This window comes from Misgurnus anguillicaudatus, chromosome 22, assembly GCF_027580225.2.
Source record: "Misgurnus anguillicaudatus chromosome 22, ASM2758022v2, whole genome shotgun sequence".
Lineage (NCBI taxonomy): Eukaryota > Metazoa > Chordata > Actinopteri > Cypriniformes > Cobitidae > Misgurnus > Misgurnus anguillicaudatus.
This window is the reverse complement of record NC_073358.2, coordinates 42,983,607-42,999,893: the sequence shown is the minus strand read 5'-3', so window position 1 is coordinate 42,999,893 and position 16,287 is coordinate 42,983,607. Positions and strand designations below refer to the sequence as shown.

Here is a 16,287-nt window from a genome sequence, read left to right as displayed (position 1 = left end):
CGCTTCTTGAATGTGTTAGCATTTAGCCTAGTCACATTCATTCCTATGGCTCCAAACAAAAGTTATGTATTAATTCATCTAAGTGGAGGTTTTACATAGTAAAATATTGAAAAACTGGTGTTTTCCTTTAAAGGACAAGTTCGGTATTTTACACTTAAAGCCCTGTTTTCATATTGTTTATGATGAAATAGAACGGTTTTGACTGAAATTTGGACATATGATGCTGGCCCGAGAATTTTTGGGTGTTTCTTGTATCACCTCCCACCTCTAATGGCTTTATAGGTGCACAGGAACAATCCTTCCTAAAATGCATTAAACTTTCATTTACAAAGACGTAAAACTCACCGAGTGGTCAGGGGTGTTCACTGATATGCTCACACAAAAATCGCTGCAAAAGACACTTTCCAACAGGTTTAACCGTAGTTTTGTCCAACTCTATTGACTTGTATTAGATGTGCTGTGAGGTACGGTATTACTCCACACCGGGAACTTTGTTTGTATTCTTGCAGTTGGCAAAGGTGGATTATCGCCACCCACTGGGCTGGAGTGTTTATTATTCAAGCTCTCAGCGGAAGAATATACGGGTGTGAGGCGTTTGGAAAAAAGGGGTCCACAAGTTTACAACGAATGGTAAAACACCTGTTGGAAAGCATCTTTTGCAGCGATTTTTGTGTGAGCATATCAGTGAACACCCCTGACCACTCTGTGAGTTTCACTTCTTTGTAAACGAAAGTTTAATGCATTTTAGGATTGTTCCTGTGCACCTATACACCTATTGTAGACGTGGGAGGTGAAACAATAAACACTCAAAAATTCTTGGGGCAGCCGTCCTATTTAATCATAAACAATCTGAAAACAGGGCTTTAAGTGTAAAATACCGAACTTGTCCTTTAAACACATAAATGACTGACAGGATCCTGACATCTTAAAAATGCTGTCCCGCCTGAGTTTTGTTTCCTGCATGAAACAAAGCAATCGATCTACAGGTCTGAAAACACCCTTACAGTTATTTTAGGAATGTCCTTCATCCAGGACTGTACAAAATAAATGTGATTTATTTCTGTAAGGCCTTCTCAGGCAAAAACTTAATTGCATGAATTATGGCCCAGTAAAGACAAATTCATGGCCCAAGCCCATGCTGATATTTATGTGCTAAATTTAGAGTAATCACAAGAACAGGAACACATTGTTTAATAGAAATTATTATATCTAAAAAAAATATTTTCTGCAAATCGTTTAAAATCAAGTATATTGAAATAATCTCTTTTAGGGAATCTTTTATTGCTCTCTCTCTCTCTATCTCTCTCTCGAAAGCTCCTTATGAAATGAGTCCTGTTGACTATATTATCTTGGTAATCTATGAGGTCTTCATAACATCATGTAATTTAGTACACAGAGCTCTGGGTCAAGATCGAGACTTGTTTTATTATTTCTTTTTAAAATGAATAAGGTGTTCGAAAGGCTTTGTGCTAAGTTGTTCATACTATATGTGCTCCTGTATAGCTCAGTGGTAGAGGATTGCATTAGAAGTACAAAACTTCATGAGTTCGAACCTAGGGAATAAACATATGAATAACAACTGTATACCTAGTAATGCAATGTAAGTCGCTTTGGATAGAAGCGTCTGTCAAATGGATAAATGGAAATTAATATTTTTTAGTTTAAAATATATATTTTTTGTAAAAATACACATTTTTGTTTATTTTTAAACCAGCGTTGGGTCAAAAAGGGAGAAACCCAACCCGTAAAGTTGTAATTCAACTTGTGTTAACTTAGGTTGTTTCAACCCAAAATGCTGGGTTGTTTAGATTAATTAGGAAATATAACTAGTTTTAACAAACATGCCTTACTAAAAAGATTACTTGGGTGCATTTTGAGGCAAAACAGAAGGCACTGATGTATTTTAACATATGCTAGTGCAAGTTGTTTTCAATTTGAACAGCTCTTATATTTATTTTAGTCTAATCCCTGTCCCGGAAACCACCCCAAAGCGTTTAAAGTGCTTTTGTGTCACTTTATATCTGGGTTTAATTATGCCTGCTTTTTGACCTCTGACTGACTTTTTTAACCTGTCTGTGTCTCTGCACATAATAACTCATTTCATTTACATAAATCCATGAATATTTAGCACGTGCAAACTTGAACACTGAGGAAGATTTCACATCTCATTTCTCCATTACAATACTTGTCAGGTTTAAATGATGTCTCATGATTTGCTTTATTCAATACATAATAAAGCAAAACAAAAATTAATTCATGGACTAGGTTCTGTATTTCATAGTGTAATTGTGTTAACGAGATTGTTTACCTAAAACTGTCAATTCTGTCTCATACACTCTTCAAAAATGTTTCGTTTTTTGTTTGTTTGTGAGGCTGTATCGTTCCATCAAAACAACAAAACCCTTCACAAAGGTTTCTTAGTAGTGGTAATAAAAGCTAATAAAAGGTATAAGTTTTTAACTAAAAGGTTCTTTGGGGAACCAAAATCAGTACTTTGAAGGGATAGTTCACCCAAAATGAAAATAATGTCATTAATGACTCACCCTCATGTCGTTTCAAACTCGTAAGACCTCCGTTCATCTTCGTAACACAGTTTTAGATTTAGTCAGAGCTTTTTGACCCTTCATTGAAAATCTACATACGATATACTGTCCATGTCCAGAAAGGTAATAAAAACATCATCAAAGTAGTCTATGTGACATCAGTGGTTCAGTCAGAATGTGTTGAAGCATCGAAAATACATTTTGGTCCAAAAATAAAAAAAATACGACTTTATTCATCATTGTCTTCTGTCTATTGCAAGATGCAATGCGCAAGATTAAAGTCACGTGACTGCAGTGACGCGGATGATGTACGACGTGGCTGACGTGTTATCTGGTGCACCCCAGCTGTTTTTTTGTTGTTTTTTTTGTGCCAGGGCTTTGTTTACAGTCTGAGGGAGACACGCTATAAGTTTAAAAAAAAAATTCGCAAACATGTCTGAGGATAACATGTCATCTGCGTCACTGCAGTCACTTGACTTTAGTCTTGCACATGCATTTCACAATAGACAGAAGACAATGCTGAATAAAGTCGTAATTTTTGGTTATTTTTGGACCAAAATGTATTTTCAATGCTTCAACACATTCTAACTGACCCACTGATGTCACATGGACTACTTTGATGATGTTTTTATTACCTTTCTGGACATGGACAGTAAAGCTCTCGGACTAAATATAAAACATCCTAAATTGTGTTCTGAAGATGAACGGAGGTCTTATGAGTTTGGAACAACATGAGGGTGAGTCATTAATGACATTATTTTAATTTTTGCGTGAACTATCCCTGTAATCTCTGTATCCCCTTTTTAACCCTTTATTTAGGAATGTATGAAGAAAGACATACTGGATTGAAACAGCATGAGGTTAAGAAAACCCATTTTTTTGTGTAAACGGATTTCTGTTACATAATTACAGAATGTATTTCCTTTTTCTTGTGTTCTTTTGCAGACAAGTTTAATGTGTATGTAACACTGAAGGTCCAGAATGTTAAGAGCACAACCATCACCGTGCGTGGAGACCGGCCATGCTGGGAGCAAGACTTCATGTTGTAAGTGTGGCTGGTTTTAGTCATAGACTGTATAAAATATTGACGTAGTGTCCGTGATGCCACCTGTAGGTTTCTGAAGAGCATTTTTGAAGCCCAAAAGTGGGTGTAGCTGGCCATTGCTATCTTGGCATCGCGTCACTCCTGGAATATCAAAAATGGGCAAAGAGATGGAACGTAGGTGGAGCTGAAGTGCCTGGTTGCGAAAACCATGCCCGCCTAGCTTGACTATAGTAACACAGCAGCAGCAATCCACCCGTCACTCAAGTGGTAACGCCTATAATTATACAGAGCTTTAAGGCTTAATATAATTAAAACAGATGAGTTATGAGAAATGTACCCCCTCACAGTTGTCATGAAGGGTTATATAAATTGGTTTTGTAGACCAAAAACACACAGACTGTAAACAACATTTTTTATGAAAATTTGGACATTTTAACATGGAGGGTCTATGGCATTGACTTCCTTTTTGGCCAGTCGATGAATTGCAGTTTAAGTCACTTCTGTGTTGAGATCGCCCTTTGGTTTTAGTTTTTAATTTTCATGTTTTTGGTTTATATGAAGGTGTAATGTACTATAAGACTCACTAATGTCGTGAAATGTACAGTACTGTGCAAAAGTCTTAGACCACCATGCCAGAATTAGATTTGTTGTTTTTGCAATGTTATAGACCCTTTTACTGTTTGTACACAATGATGACGTGGCATCGCATGAATGGACATTTAAACTTCTAAAACAACAAGTCTGGTGGTGGTGGCCTAACGGCGCTTTCACACGGGGCGTAAGCGTTAACGCTTAACGGAAGGCTTGTCTGAAGCGTGGCCAACAGCCAATCACAGTGGCCGCTACACATGCTCCGTTCTTCCATAAACGTAATTGGCTGGCTCTGTCTAGGTAATTTGCATAAGGTGATCTGATTGGCTGACGCACGCGTTGCCGCTTGAAAAGTTGAGAAATGTCCAACTTCTGCCACGGGCAACGGCACTGACGCGGCGCCAACGGATCCACAATTCAGTTTGGCAACGCATGACGTCACCCATTAAAAGTAAATGGGAAGCATTAAGGGCTCGTTATAGTTGTGCGTAGGTCCTACGGTGTAGGTTCTGCGTCGGTTTTCATTTATACTTTTGCGTCGACGTGCAAACACACGCGCAGACCGCTGGTTGGCAGTATCCACGTGTGTAACCACAGTAGCAGCGCGACCGTCAGAGAGGTTTCCATTTTGAAAATACCGGATAGCTGAGAATATAGGATAGCTGGACATTAGGATATGTTGTTTAATATTTCTTTGGGTGCTGGTGTTGTGTTATAAACATAGCAATGTGTATTAAGAATAAATGAATTGTCTTTCAGGATTTAAAAGTTTAATATATCTAAAAATCCCATTTTTTTGTTCGCTTTTACAGACACAGTGTTTGTAATGATTGCTTCCATACCTGCTTTAAATAACACACTTGACTTTTTTTCTTACCTTTGACCTGTTTGTGCCAAACTGACAGATGTTAAATAGGTTTTTGAAGGGCTCAGGAGGTTTTTGTGCGTCCCAGAAATTGTCCCCAATTTTCTATTTGTTCCAAGGAGAATTTTGGCAATTCCTCAATGAGTTCTGTGAATCAGCCACAGTTACAGTTTGATTGAGAGAGAGAGAGAGAGTGCAGAAACAGGCACATTGGATTAAAGCTTTAGGTTCATCGTCTAATAAAAGTGCACATCTGTTGGCTTGCGTGCTCTCAATTTATCACCTGTATAATGCTAAATGCATTTGTTTCCATCTTATGCTCCCTGCACACAACCCGCAACATTGTCACTATGTGTTGCCTGTCTCTTTCAATGAGGTCATTAGGATTCTGGTTGTCTTAGTCCTAATTCTGGTTGTCCTAGTAAAGGGCTCGTCATAGTTGTGCATAGGTCCTACGGTGTAGCCACGACGGCGTAGGTTCTGCGTCGGTTTTCATTTATACTTTTGCGTTGTCGTCTGCGTCGACGTGCAAACACAGTAAGCAGTAACCACGCAGGTAACCACAGTAGCAGCGCGACCGTCAGAGAAGAAGAAGCTTAACAAGTTAACCCACAAACGAAGAAGAAACAGCAACTTGTTGTGTATAATTTGAGAAGACCAGCAATAATGGAAGTAAATAAACAACGACTTCTGATGCAGTTTGAGTTAAATTACTCCTCAACTTGGCTCATCTTTGTTTTCACCGCCACAAACGGAAATACCTATGACACCGTTTTTTTTTACCTGACGGGAGGGGTTCTGGTGGACCAATCACAGCACTTGCGGTCTGCGTAGATCTTAAAATTTTTGCGAGGTGCGCGTCAGGCTACGGCGTAGAACCTACACACGACTATAAATCGCCCTTAATTATAAACAAATAAGTAACCATCCTCTCAGTTTAAAGGATAAGTAAATTATCAGTTTTAAAAAATCCAAATAATTTACTCACCACCATGTCATCCAAAATGTTAATGTCTTTCTTTGTTCAGTCGAGAAGAAATTATGTTTTTTGAGGAAAACATTCCAGGATTTTTTAATGACGTAATGACGTCGAAAGGTCACGTGTTACATATATGAAACGCACATTTGCAGACCATTTTAAACAATAAACTGATACAGAGACATTAATTAGTATCATTCGACATACAACAACATCGGAACGGTTCTCTTTCTCCACACTTGTAAACACTGGGAGTCTGGGACGTAGTTTCACATGTCATCTGTGACCTCTTGATGTAATGGCCTGTTACGTGAGGTCGCGCTGGCATGTCACACGACTGCAGGAAGACGAGAATTTGTGGTTTAAAAGTGCATATTTTTAATTTTTCTTGTCAAAAATGACAATCGTTTCGCTAGATAAGACCCTTATGCCTCATTTGGGATCATTTAGAGTCCTTTGAAACAGCAATTTTAAACTGCATTAAAACTGTTAAGTATGAAAAAATCCTGGAATGTTTTCCTCAAAAAACAACAACAACATAATTTCTTCTCGACTGGATGACATGGTGGTGAGTAAATTTTTTTAAGAAAATTGACTAATCCTTTACTGATAAGAGATGGATGATGTGAACCCCATTACTTTTCTCAACTTTGTCGGGTGGCTGGACACACCCACTTCCTGTCGCCAATGGTCACTTGTGTCGCCGGAAGTCACCAAGCTTCCATTGAAGTGAATGACATTGCGTCACCCTGCGGTTGGTGTGCACACAGCGTTAGTCTAAATGTTGTACTATATTTGTACAATACACATTTTTAAAAAACTATTACTAGATTTACATTATTGAAAAACTTTTTTTTTATTTCTAGAGATCACTATTCTGATAAAAACGGTATACCTTGAATGCAATGTAAATTTCTTTGGATAAAAGCATCTACAAAGTGCATAAATGTCAGTGTTAATCAAATGCAGTGTGCCAGTTATTGTACTCTTTTGAGAAAACATAGTGCAGTTATAGGGACAGTGTGTTAGAAATACTAGGCCAATGGCTTAGTTTTGTGTGTCTTTGTACTGTTCAGAGGAGAGATGGAGATCCTCTGTGTCTGGATTATTGTATCACACACACACACACACACACACACACACACACACACACACATTTCACTAAGGGATTGTAGAAGCTCTGTGTTTGTGCAGGGAATAAAAAGGCAAATGTATTAAAGAAAACGAGAGACCTTGATTCAGAGTAGAAGGCAGCAGGCACATAAGTGAAGTCCTGTTAGGGCAGTGGCTCTCAAACTGGGGGGTGCTAGATGGTGCCATGGGACCCCAGTCATATGACATTTTATGAGCAAAGCAACATGAATTTATCATAAATTCTGTGTAATTAAACATCAGGAAAATAAGGCTACTAACCCACAGAACTACATAATTGAATATGTTTGTTTAATTAAAGTTCTATATAAGTTTGAGCTTGTTTTATGTCATGAATTTTGGGGGGTTGCGCATTCCGAAAAGTTTGAGATTCACATAATGCAGAAAGCTGTCATGCTATCATATTTAGAGCAGGTGCAATATTCCCAACTGTCAGTGGTTGTGGTTACAATATGTTGTTCGGCCATGAGTAAATGAGCAGTTTAAATATGCCTTCCAGATAAATTAATTTATCATCTATGTGTCAGGGTGTCTAATAGATTAGTTTACAAAAATAAAACTGGGTTACACACACACTCGAATAATCTCACCAATATCAATATCTGTCATAAGCTACATTTAATTTAACATCATCCAAACGTTTCATGAATAATGCACATGATTTTGTCTGGGTAATCACACAGAATTCAGATGTTCATTTATGTAAAATTAAATATAATTCCTAAATTTTGAAAAACAGAACAGTTGGTTTTAAATTTAGTTGTTCTTGTTGTGGGTCCAGCGGTCATAACGGTGTATAATAATTCAGTTGATATGGGCTAAAATAAGGCCTTTCTTAAGAGGCTTATGTGTCCAAAACAGGATATTGTGTGGCGGATATTATCAAGAGATCTCAGCTGAAATGTTAGTATGTTTTTAAAGTCATCATAAAATTATTTTTATAAAACTGCCCGTTCTGGTTCTTCATTCTGATTGGTTGAAACACGTTCTAAGCCATGATTAAAATACCCCGGTAACCCCACGGTTCAGACCGCATTACATAAGTATCACTGCGCTACTGTTGCTGCGTACTGATTTATGAAAATAAACACCAGAGTCTTTAATCATATATTCATTTTTCTACAATTGCACAATTAATGACGATATCCAGATAAATGTCGATAAATATTGTTGAGTCATCTCATCAATACAGAGAAAACGTTCTCTGAGGAGTTTCTACCTTAGATTCATAGATCCGCTATTATCCACTAGATGGCGATCTTACCCAACTTAAACAGTGACGCATCTCTTACAAAAGTTCTTGGTGATAAGAGAACAAATGAAGGTAGGATGAAACAGGTTTTTTTTAAGCGTAGCGTCTGTTCTTTCATTATATATATTTTATGTTTATTTAAAGAAGATAATTTTTCTGGAAGGCATTAAACTAAAACTGGGTGGCAACTTAAAAAAAAAAAACGCTGACGGGGAAAGAGTTAAAGTAAAGCATGCTTCCACGCATATTTGATTATCACTTCAACAGTTGCACGATATAAATGTTAATGTATATTTATAAAAATAAACACCACAGTCTTTAATCATATTTTCATTGTGTCTTTGCTGCGTCTGTATTGCTTGAGAACTGCGCTCTGTTGCAGCCACACTTGATTCTGAGGAACTACTTTGTTTGGCGAAAGAGTAATATTTCTACTAATATAATTACAACTTATTTGTGTTTTAATTTACGAAATCTTGCTAACGTTAGGCATATGAAGTAACCGTTTTATAAAAGCAATAAGCCCCACAAAGCAGTGGGGTTACAGTGGATTTTATAACAGCTCCGCTTCGCGTCGTGCCTAACAATGCCCCTTAGCTGTTATAAAATGCACTGGTAACCCACTGCTTCTTGGGGCTTATTGCTTTATTAGGATCTTTTGGTCTACTTCACTTTGTCAGTCAGGTCTGATTTAAGTGATTTTTTGATTGCGAAAAGGTATGACGGTAATCAGGCCTGGGTGTGGCTAGAGAAACTGAACTCAGGTGTGATAAACCACAGTTAAGTTGTTTTAACTGCATGTTGTGTTTACTTGTGTTATCTTTGATTAATATTTAAATTCGTTTGATGATCTGAAACATTAAAGTGTGACAACCATGCAAAAAAAAAATAAGGAAGGCGGACAACTCTTTTTCACACCACTGTATATCCGAGTAAAATGGCTAGGTAAGGCAGGACTTGATTTCGTCCACAGGAACTGATTGGATCATTGTAAGTTGGTCATGATGCTAATTGCTAATCGCTCATGACAGGAAATAAAAAGAGGTTGTTTCAAGGAGGGGAAGAGATTAGCATTTTTGATTAAATATTATGAGTGCACATGAATTAAAAAAATATAATAAAGCTTGCAGAAAAGTGATTTATAGAACATACCACGGTATTCCTTAAAGGAACACGCCCACATTTTGGGAATTTAGCTTATTCACCGTATCCCCCAGAGTTAGATAAGTCCATACATACCTCTCTCATCTCCGTGCGTGCTGTAACTCTGTCTGACGCAGCCCCCGCTAGCTTAGCTTAGCACAAAGACTGGAAATGCATGGCTCCAGCTAGTATACTGCTCCCAATAAGTGACAAAATAACGCGATCATTTTCCTATTTATGTGTTGTGATTTGTATAGTCAAACCGTGTACAAATAACAAGGTGATATGAGACACAGCGATCTTTTAACAGTATACATACTGAGAACTATATTCTCTGAAGACGAAGCACTGCCGCATGGGCGGAGTGATCTGCTCGCAGCACACGAGAAGCCCCTGGTGAGGAGCAGAGAGTTCGGTCAGAGTTGTGCAAATCACTCCGCCCATGCGGCAGTGCTTCGTCTTCAGAGAATATAGTTCTCAGTATGTATACTGTTAAAAGATCGCTGTGTCTCATGTCACCTTGTTGTTTGTACACGCTGTGACTGTGCAAGTCACAACACATAAATAGGAAAATGATCGCGTTATTTTGTCACTTATTGGGAGCAGTATACTAGCTGGAGCCATGCATTTCCAGTCTTTGTGCTAAGCTAAGCTAGCGGGGGCTGCGTCGGACATAGTTGCATGATGCACGGAGATGGGGAGGGCATGTATGGACTTGTCTAGCTCTGGGGGATACGATGAATAAGCCTCCCAAAATATGGGCGTGTTCCTTTAAAGTTTTTAATTTTAGTCTCATGATGACTACATTTTTCTCTGATTCTTCATTTGCATGCATGTTGTGTACTGTCTATAATGTGCTTACTGTACATCACTTTCAGCATAATACTGATTATGTAATGTTGAGATTAGAAAATCCAACAGCTGGACGAAAAAAAAATAGGAAGTGTAATGGATACATGGGGAAAATGTAGCTTAGATTGACTTATAAAAATAAATAAAAAGGATGATTGAATGTTGAGTAAGTGACAGAAGGAGAAAAGCAGAAATATTTTTCTTTTGTGAGCTTAACTTATGTGTTTTACGCCAACAATAAGGGTCATAGGTTTGAATACAAAGAAGATGGTGTTATTGAAATATTAAATATTAATCTGAGATTATGAATATTGAAAGATAGAAAACTAAATATGAGTGGGACCATGTGTTCACATTTTTGTATGTTAGTGGAGTAGCTCAACATCACAGTGAACTGTGTGTATGTGTGTGTGTGTGTGTGTGTGTGTGTGTGGGGGGGGGGGGGGGGGGTTAAGAGGATGAGCTGTGAGCTTTTATCTTTGAGAGGTTAAACTGTGACACGTGATGACTTTACATCCCAGAGATCAGACTAGTAAAACAGCAAGAGATAATTTGATCGTGATAGACAGATGAACTTAAAATAACAGATTGAGCATTGAAACAATTTGCTGAACTAAATTGTAATCATGGTGGTTTGAGTTGAGAGATGCAGTATACATGATGCAACCTATCTGGCTGCATTTACACTTGGCATTAACATGTGATCCCTGTGATCTGATCAAGCAGATTGGATCATCAGCCAATGAGGACACAGCAGGTTTACACTTTAAGTGTCAACTCAAGAGGCTACTGGATCAGATCTCTGTTTTGTATACAATGTTTTAAAAAAGTCTGCATTGGAAAAATGACATTGGTGCTAAATATAAAGTGATGGGTTTTTAGTACCTGGAGATGTCTTTTTCAGATGTCATGAAAAATTGACGGAGTAGGGTTAGAGAAACCTTTAAATGTCTTTTTTGTGATGAGAGAGAGGCAAAGTGTGAACAATGTGCCATTTTGTACACCAAAAATATTGGTTTACTAAGTTGTGGTATTATTAATAATTAATCATGCCAACCTAGTGGTGATGTAGTTTAGTATCTAGACTGGGTGCCCACATAGCCAGTGCCCAAGGGACCGTTCACATCCGCGTCTTATGCACGCATAAGTTTGTTATTTTAAATGTAAGCGATGCTTTTGCAACATGCATGCAGTGCAATGTACTCTTATTTTCTAGGCGTGTTGGCGTCACAGCGAGTTGAAAATGGTTCAGCCTCAACTGCAGGTCATGTGACAAAAACAGCCAATCAGCTTCACCCCACATATCAACATTGTATCATATAAACATTGTATTAGGGATGTACTTAAATTTTGGCCTCCGAACATTTTTTGTCGAAAATGGCATTGTCGGTTTTCAGCCGAAAGAATGAAAAAAGACCAAAATATAAACCAAAAACAAATGGCGCTGCACTCTCAGAAGAACAGACGTTCTGCTTTCAAACAAAAAAATCAGTTTCATCCTACCTTCATGTATTCTGTTTTTATCACCTCTCAAATATCATAAGCACCAATTTTTTTGAGCAAAAAGCTGAGATAATTCCATTTTTGTGAAGGACTTTTGATAGAGATCAGATGCAGAGCAATCTTTAAAACATACATGGACTTACAGCTGTTTGCCCTAGGGCAGCGGTTCCCAAACTTTTTTTCCTGCGCACCCCCTTCTATGTCCCGACCGGGTTGGCGCACCCCCAAACCCCACTTCAAAAAAAATAAAGACTCGCCATAAAGACTCATGTTTAATCATGTGCAAATAACCAGGGGCCGGTTGCACCAGCCGGACGTAAAGAAGTTGGGTGTAAGTCCTACGTCGGGCTTAGCTACGTCTGACATTGTGAAAAATATTTACGCCTGTTGCACCATCTGAAACTACGACTAGACGCAGCTACGCTCAGCGTAGATGATGCGCGCCCCCGTGTATGCGTTTAATATTTAGACGCCATTCCAGTTTACTATGGTAAGAAACGTACACTTACTGCCGCCAGCTAATAGATGACATATGAGAGCTTTCCTCATGTTTACCAGTGTGCTCTCCCTCAAGATGCGTGCGTCACGTGCAGACCCATCAAACACATTCACAAAAGCCTTTACAGTTCGCACAAAAGGTGTATAATAGTTTGCAGATTCATTATAACAGCTCAAGATTCAAACAAAATTAAATGAACGCTTTTAATAAGTTCTCTACAGTGTCTTTGTAAGTATTTATTTATTTTATTATAAAAATTAATTGCCGGTCTCTCTACCATGCATGAAAGCACATTGCTCGCGTATCCTGTGCATTAGACGCGCTCATGTCTCGTCCCATTTGATTATTTCTATTTTTGCCATAGAAAAAAGTCTCTCTCTCTTGGTCCCTCTCCTCCTTCGTGACTAACAACTTTATCATAAGACGTCCCACACTTGACAGTTTCCCTGATTTCAGCCAGTTAAGCATATTTATAATATGGAATGAATGAAACGAGTTGACGCGCATATAGCGGCTGCAGTGCATAACAGAAGAGCAGTGCGTAGAAAAAGACAGCAGCTGTCTTCTACGTTTCTATCAAAAACTAAAAGTATAGTTTTTTTATTTAAAATAAAAGCGATTAATTTATTGTATGAAAAAATCCCACTTAAAGAACCAGACCGCCATTAGATTTTTCCACTCGCGCACCCCCCGGTGGCAGCTCGCGTACCCCTGGGGGTGCGCGTACCACACTTTGGGAATCCCTGCCCTAGGGCAATACTTCCGGTTTTTATAAGTTGCGGAAGAGCGCCAACTGGTGGATAATAGCGGTATTGCAGATTGACGCGATAACTCGTCAATGGCGGGGAAAGAGTTAAAGGACACACCCAAAATGACACATTTTTGCTCACACCTACAAAGTGGCAATTTAAACATGTTATAATAAATTATCTGTGGTGTATTTTTGTGCTAGAACTTCAAATACGTACTCTGGGTACACCAAAGATTTATTTAACATCTTAAAAAGTCTTGTGAAATGTCCCCTTTAAATATTAGCAAGCTCTTTAGACTTTTAAAAATTAGGTCATATATCATTTATCCCTAAATTTGGATCCAAAATTAAAATTGCCTTTGGCTAGTAATTAAAACTTATGTTACTGATCATTTGAATAATAATAATTTTGTAGATTGCATGAAAAATGTGCGGTTTAAATTGTTAGAATAATAGTCTTTGGTATAGGGACAAGTTTAATTATTAAATATACAGTTTTATGGCAAAATAGCATAAAATGTATTCCAGGCTAAGGCATGACCTGAGATTTTACATATTTTTAAAGCAGAAAAATTGTTTATATGTGCATGTTTAATGTTTTTTTTTTTTTTATTAATTTGTCTTTATTTCTGCATCCATATCTGTGGTCTAAGTGAGATTAATCGTCTGGATCTGGGTCTGGTTGTGGAGGTGTGGACCAAAGGACTCATCTGGGACACCTTAATAGGAACAGCATGGATCCCACTTAACACTATCTGCCAATCAGATGAGGTGAGTGGACACCATCAGCCAATCAATATGCAGAAAACAGAAAAACGTGTCTTTCACACGTCTCTGCCGTCTGTCTGGTGAGGCATGAAAGTGCCACTCCCACCCTGTTTCACACTAAATGTGATGACCGTCTGACTGAGTTATTCTCAGATCTGGACTGTGTGGGGAACGCATTGCAAAGGTTGAGGATGTGGAAAATTTGACTGGCACACTTGGGTTATTTCAAAACTGACAAATCAGAAGTAGTTTGGGCACAGACATTGTGTTTTTTTACTGTGTGTTTAAGCAGAAAGATAGTGAGGGAAAGTCAGTGATATAGAAATATGTAACCATGTCTGTGAAATCCAGTCTCATAGGCTAATTTTGAGATTAGGGGCATCAAAATTGATTTCAGTCATTATTTTCACTTTAATCTATGACATGACCAGTCAATTTTAATGATATCAACTAAAGTTGTATCTTCACATTATTTAGGATAGTAAACAGTAAATCACAAAACCCATACCTAGAGACTAAAATATCTCATGGGCTCATTTGATTTTTGAAGCAACCATCCAGAAAACATTTTCTGCACACACAGAACTGCATATAAAAGCTTCACCGATTATTGTAGAATTGGAACGCCTTTCATTTACAAAGTTCTGCATGTGCTTTGCCTCTTTTGTCCTTATGACATATTTTGCATAATTTTAAATAACTGTATTATTCCTTTTGTAGTACTGTCAGTACCATTGAACACATTCATAACATGTTTAAAGCCATTCCACAGATATGTCTCAAAAATCAGTGATGAAAATGCAAAAAAGCCTGAAGTTCAGTGGTTCACAAACTTGGGGCGCAAGATGGTGCCAGGGGGCCCCAGTTTTATGACAATTCTATGTAATCAAACCAACGCACCTACAGCACTATATTGTATAATTTAATGTTTTGTTTATTTAAATTGTAAGTTTATGATGTTGATTATTAGACGTGTGAATCTTCACTGGTTCCTCAATTCAATTGTGATTATTATGTTAACGATTCGATTCGATTCAATGTCACAATGCATCACGATGCTTTGCATCCTGTTTTTGAAGATACTGCACATTGCAACATTTATATCAATGAATGCAAGATTTTGTCATTTTCATTGAAGATACACTTAAAGGATTAGTCCATTTTCTTAAAAGAAAAATCCAGATAATTTACTCACCACCATGTCATCCAAAATGTTGATGTCTTTCTTTGTTCAGTCGAGAAGAAATTATGTTTTTTGAAGAAAACATTGCAGAATTTTTCTAATTTTAATGGACTTTAATAGAACCCAACATTTAATACTTAATTCAACACTTAACAGTTTTTTTCAACGGAGTTGCAAAGGACTATAAACAATCCCAAACGAGGCATAAGGGTCTTATCTTGCGAAACGATTGTCATTTTTGACAATAAAAATAACAAATATACACTTTTAAAGCACAACTTCTCGTCGTGTGGATCCGGTCGTGATGCGCCAGCTGACCCCACTACGTCACCGCAATACGTCATCACATCAAGAGGTCACAGAGGATGAACGCGAACCTCCGCCCCAGGGTTTACATGTGTTGAGAAAGAGGACCGTTCCTACGTTGTTGTATGTCATCTGATACTAATTAATATCTTTGTGGCAGTTTATTGTTTAAAATGGTCCGCAAATGTGCGTTTTATATATGTAACACGTTAGATCGGGCTGGACCGGACCTTGACGAAAAATTGTGGTCCAAAAGTATATATTTGCCATTTTCCCTGTCAAAAATGACAATCGTTTCGCTAGATAAGACCCTTATGCCTCGTTTGGGATTGTTTATAGTCCTTTGAAACTCCGTTGAAAAAAACTGTTAAGTGTTGAATTAAGTATTAAATGTTGGGTTCTATTAAAGTCCATTAAAATTAGAAAAATTCTGCAATGTTTTCTTCAAAAAACATAATTTCTTCTGGACTGAACAAAGAAAGACATCAATATTTTGGATGACATGGTGGTGAGTAAATTATCTGGATTTTTCTTTTAAGAAAATGGAATATTCCTTTAAGACATAAGCAAATGTTTTTATCAGAAAAAGAATACTGTGGAGATAAGTTGGTATGTATGTGCCCTGTCAAGAAAAGAAAGATTTTATGTTCGCTAGCTTTTTGAAAGGTGTCTCTCCGTATGTGCACTTTTGAGTGCACTTAAACGCATGTGCACACACAGATGGATCGCTCCAAATAAAAACTTTGTTGTTTTTCATTCGCCAAAAGAATTTTAATGGACTACAAGAGTTCTGATCTTTAAAAGGGCATGGGGATGATCAAGTCTGACTGGAGCCGGACCGGACACAGTCAACCG

General features: G+C 37.7%; 1 protein-coding gene across 1 annotated transcript in view; it reads left to right on the top strand.

The window, feature by feature from the left end:
* The window catches only part of LOC129439807 (uncharacterized), a 42,943-nt gene that overhangs the window by 14,026 nt on the left and 12,630 nt on the right, over positions 1 to 16,287 (top strand). The window contains exons 3-4 of the mRNA XM_055198620.2: positions 3,489 to 3,588; positions 13,829 to 13,946. Of these exons, the coding sequence (XP_055054595.2) occupies positions 3,489 to 3,588; positions 13,829 to 13,946 (218 nt within the window). The remainder of the gene's footprint in view (positions 1 to 3,488; positions 3,589 to 13,828; positions 13,947 to 16,287) is intronic.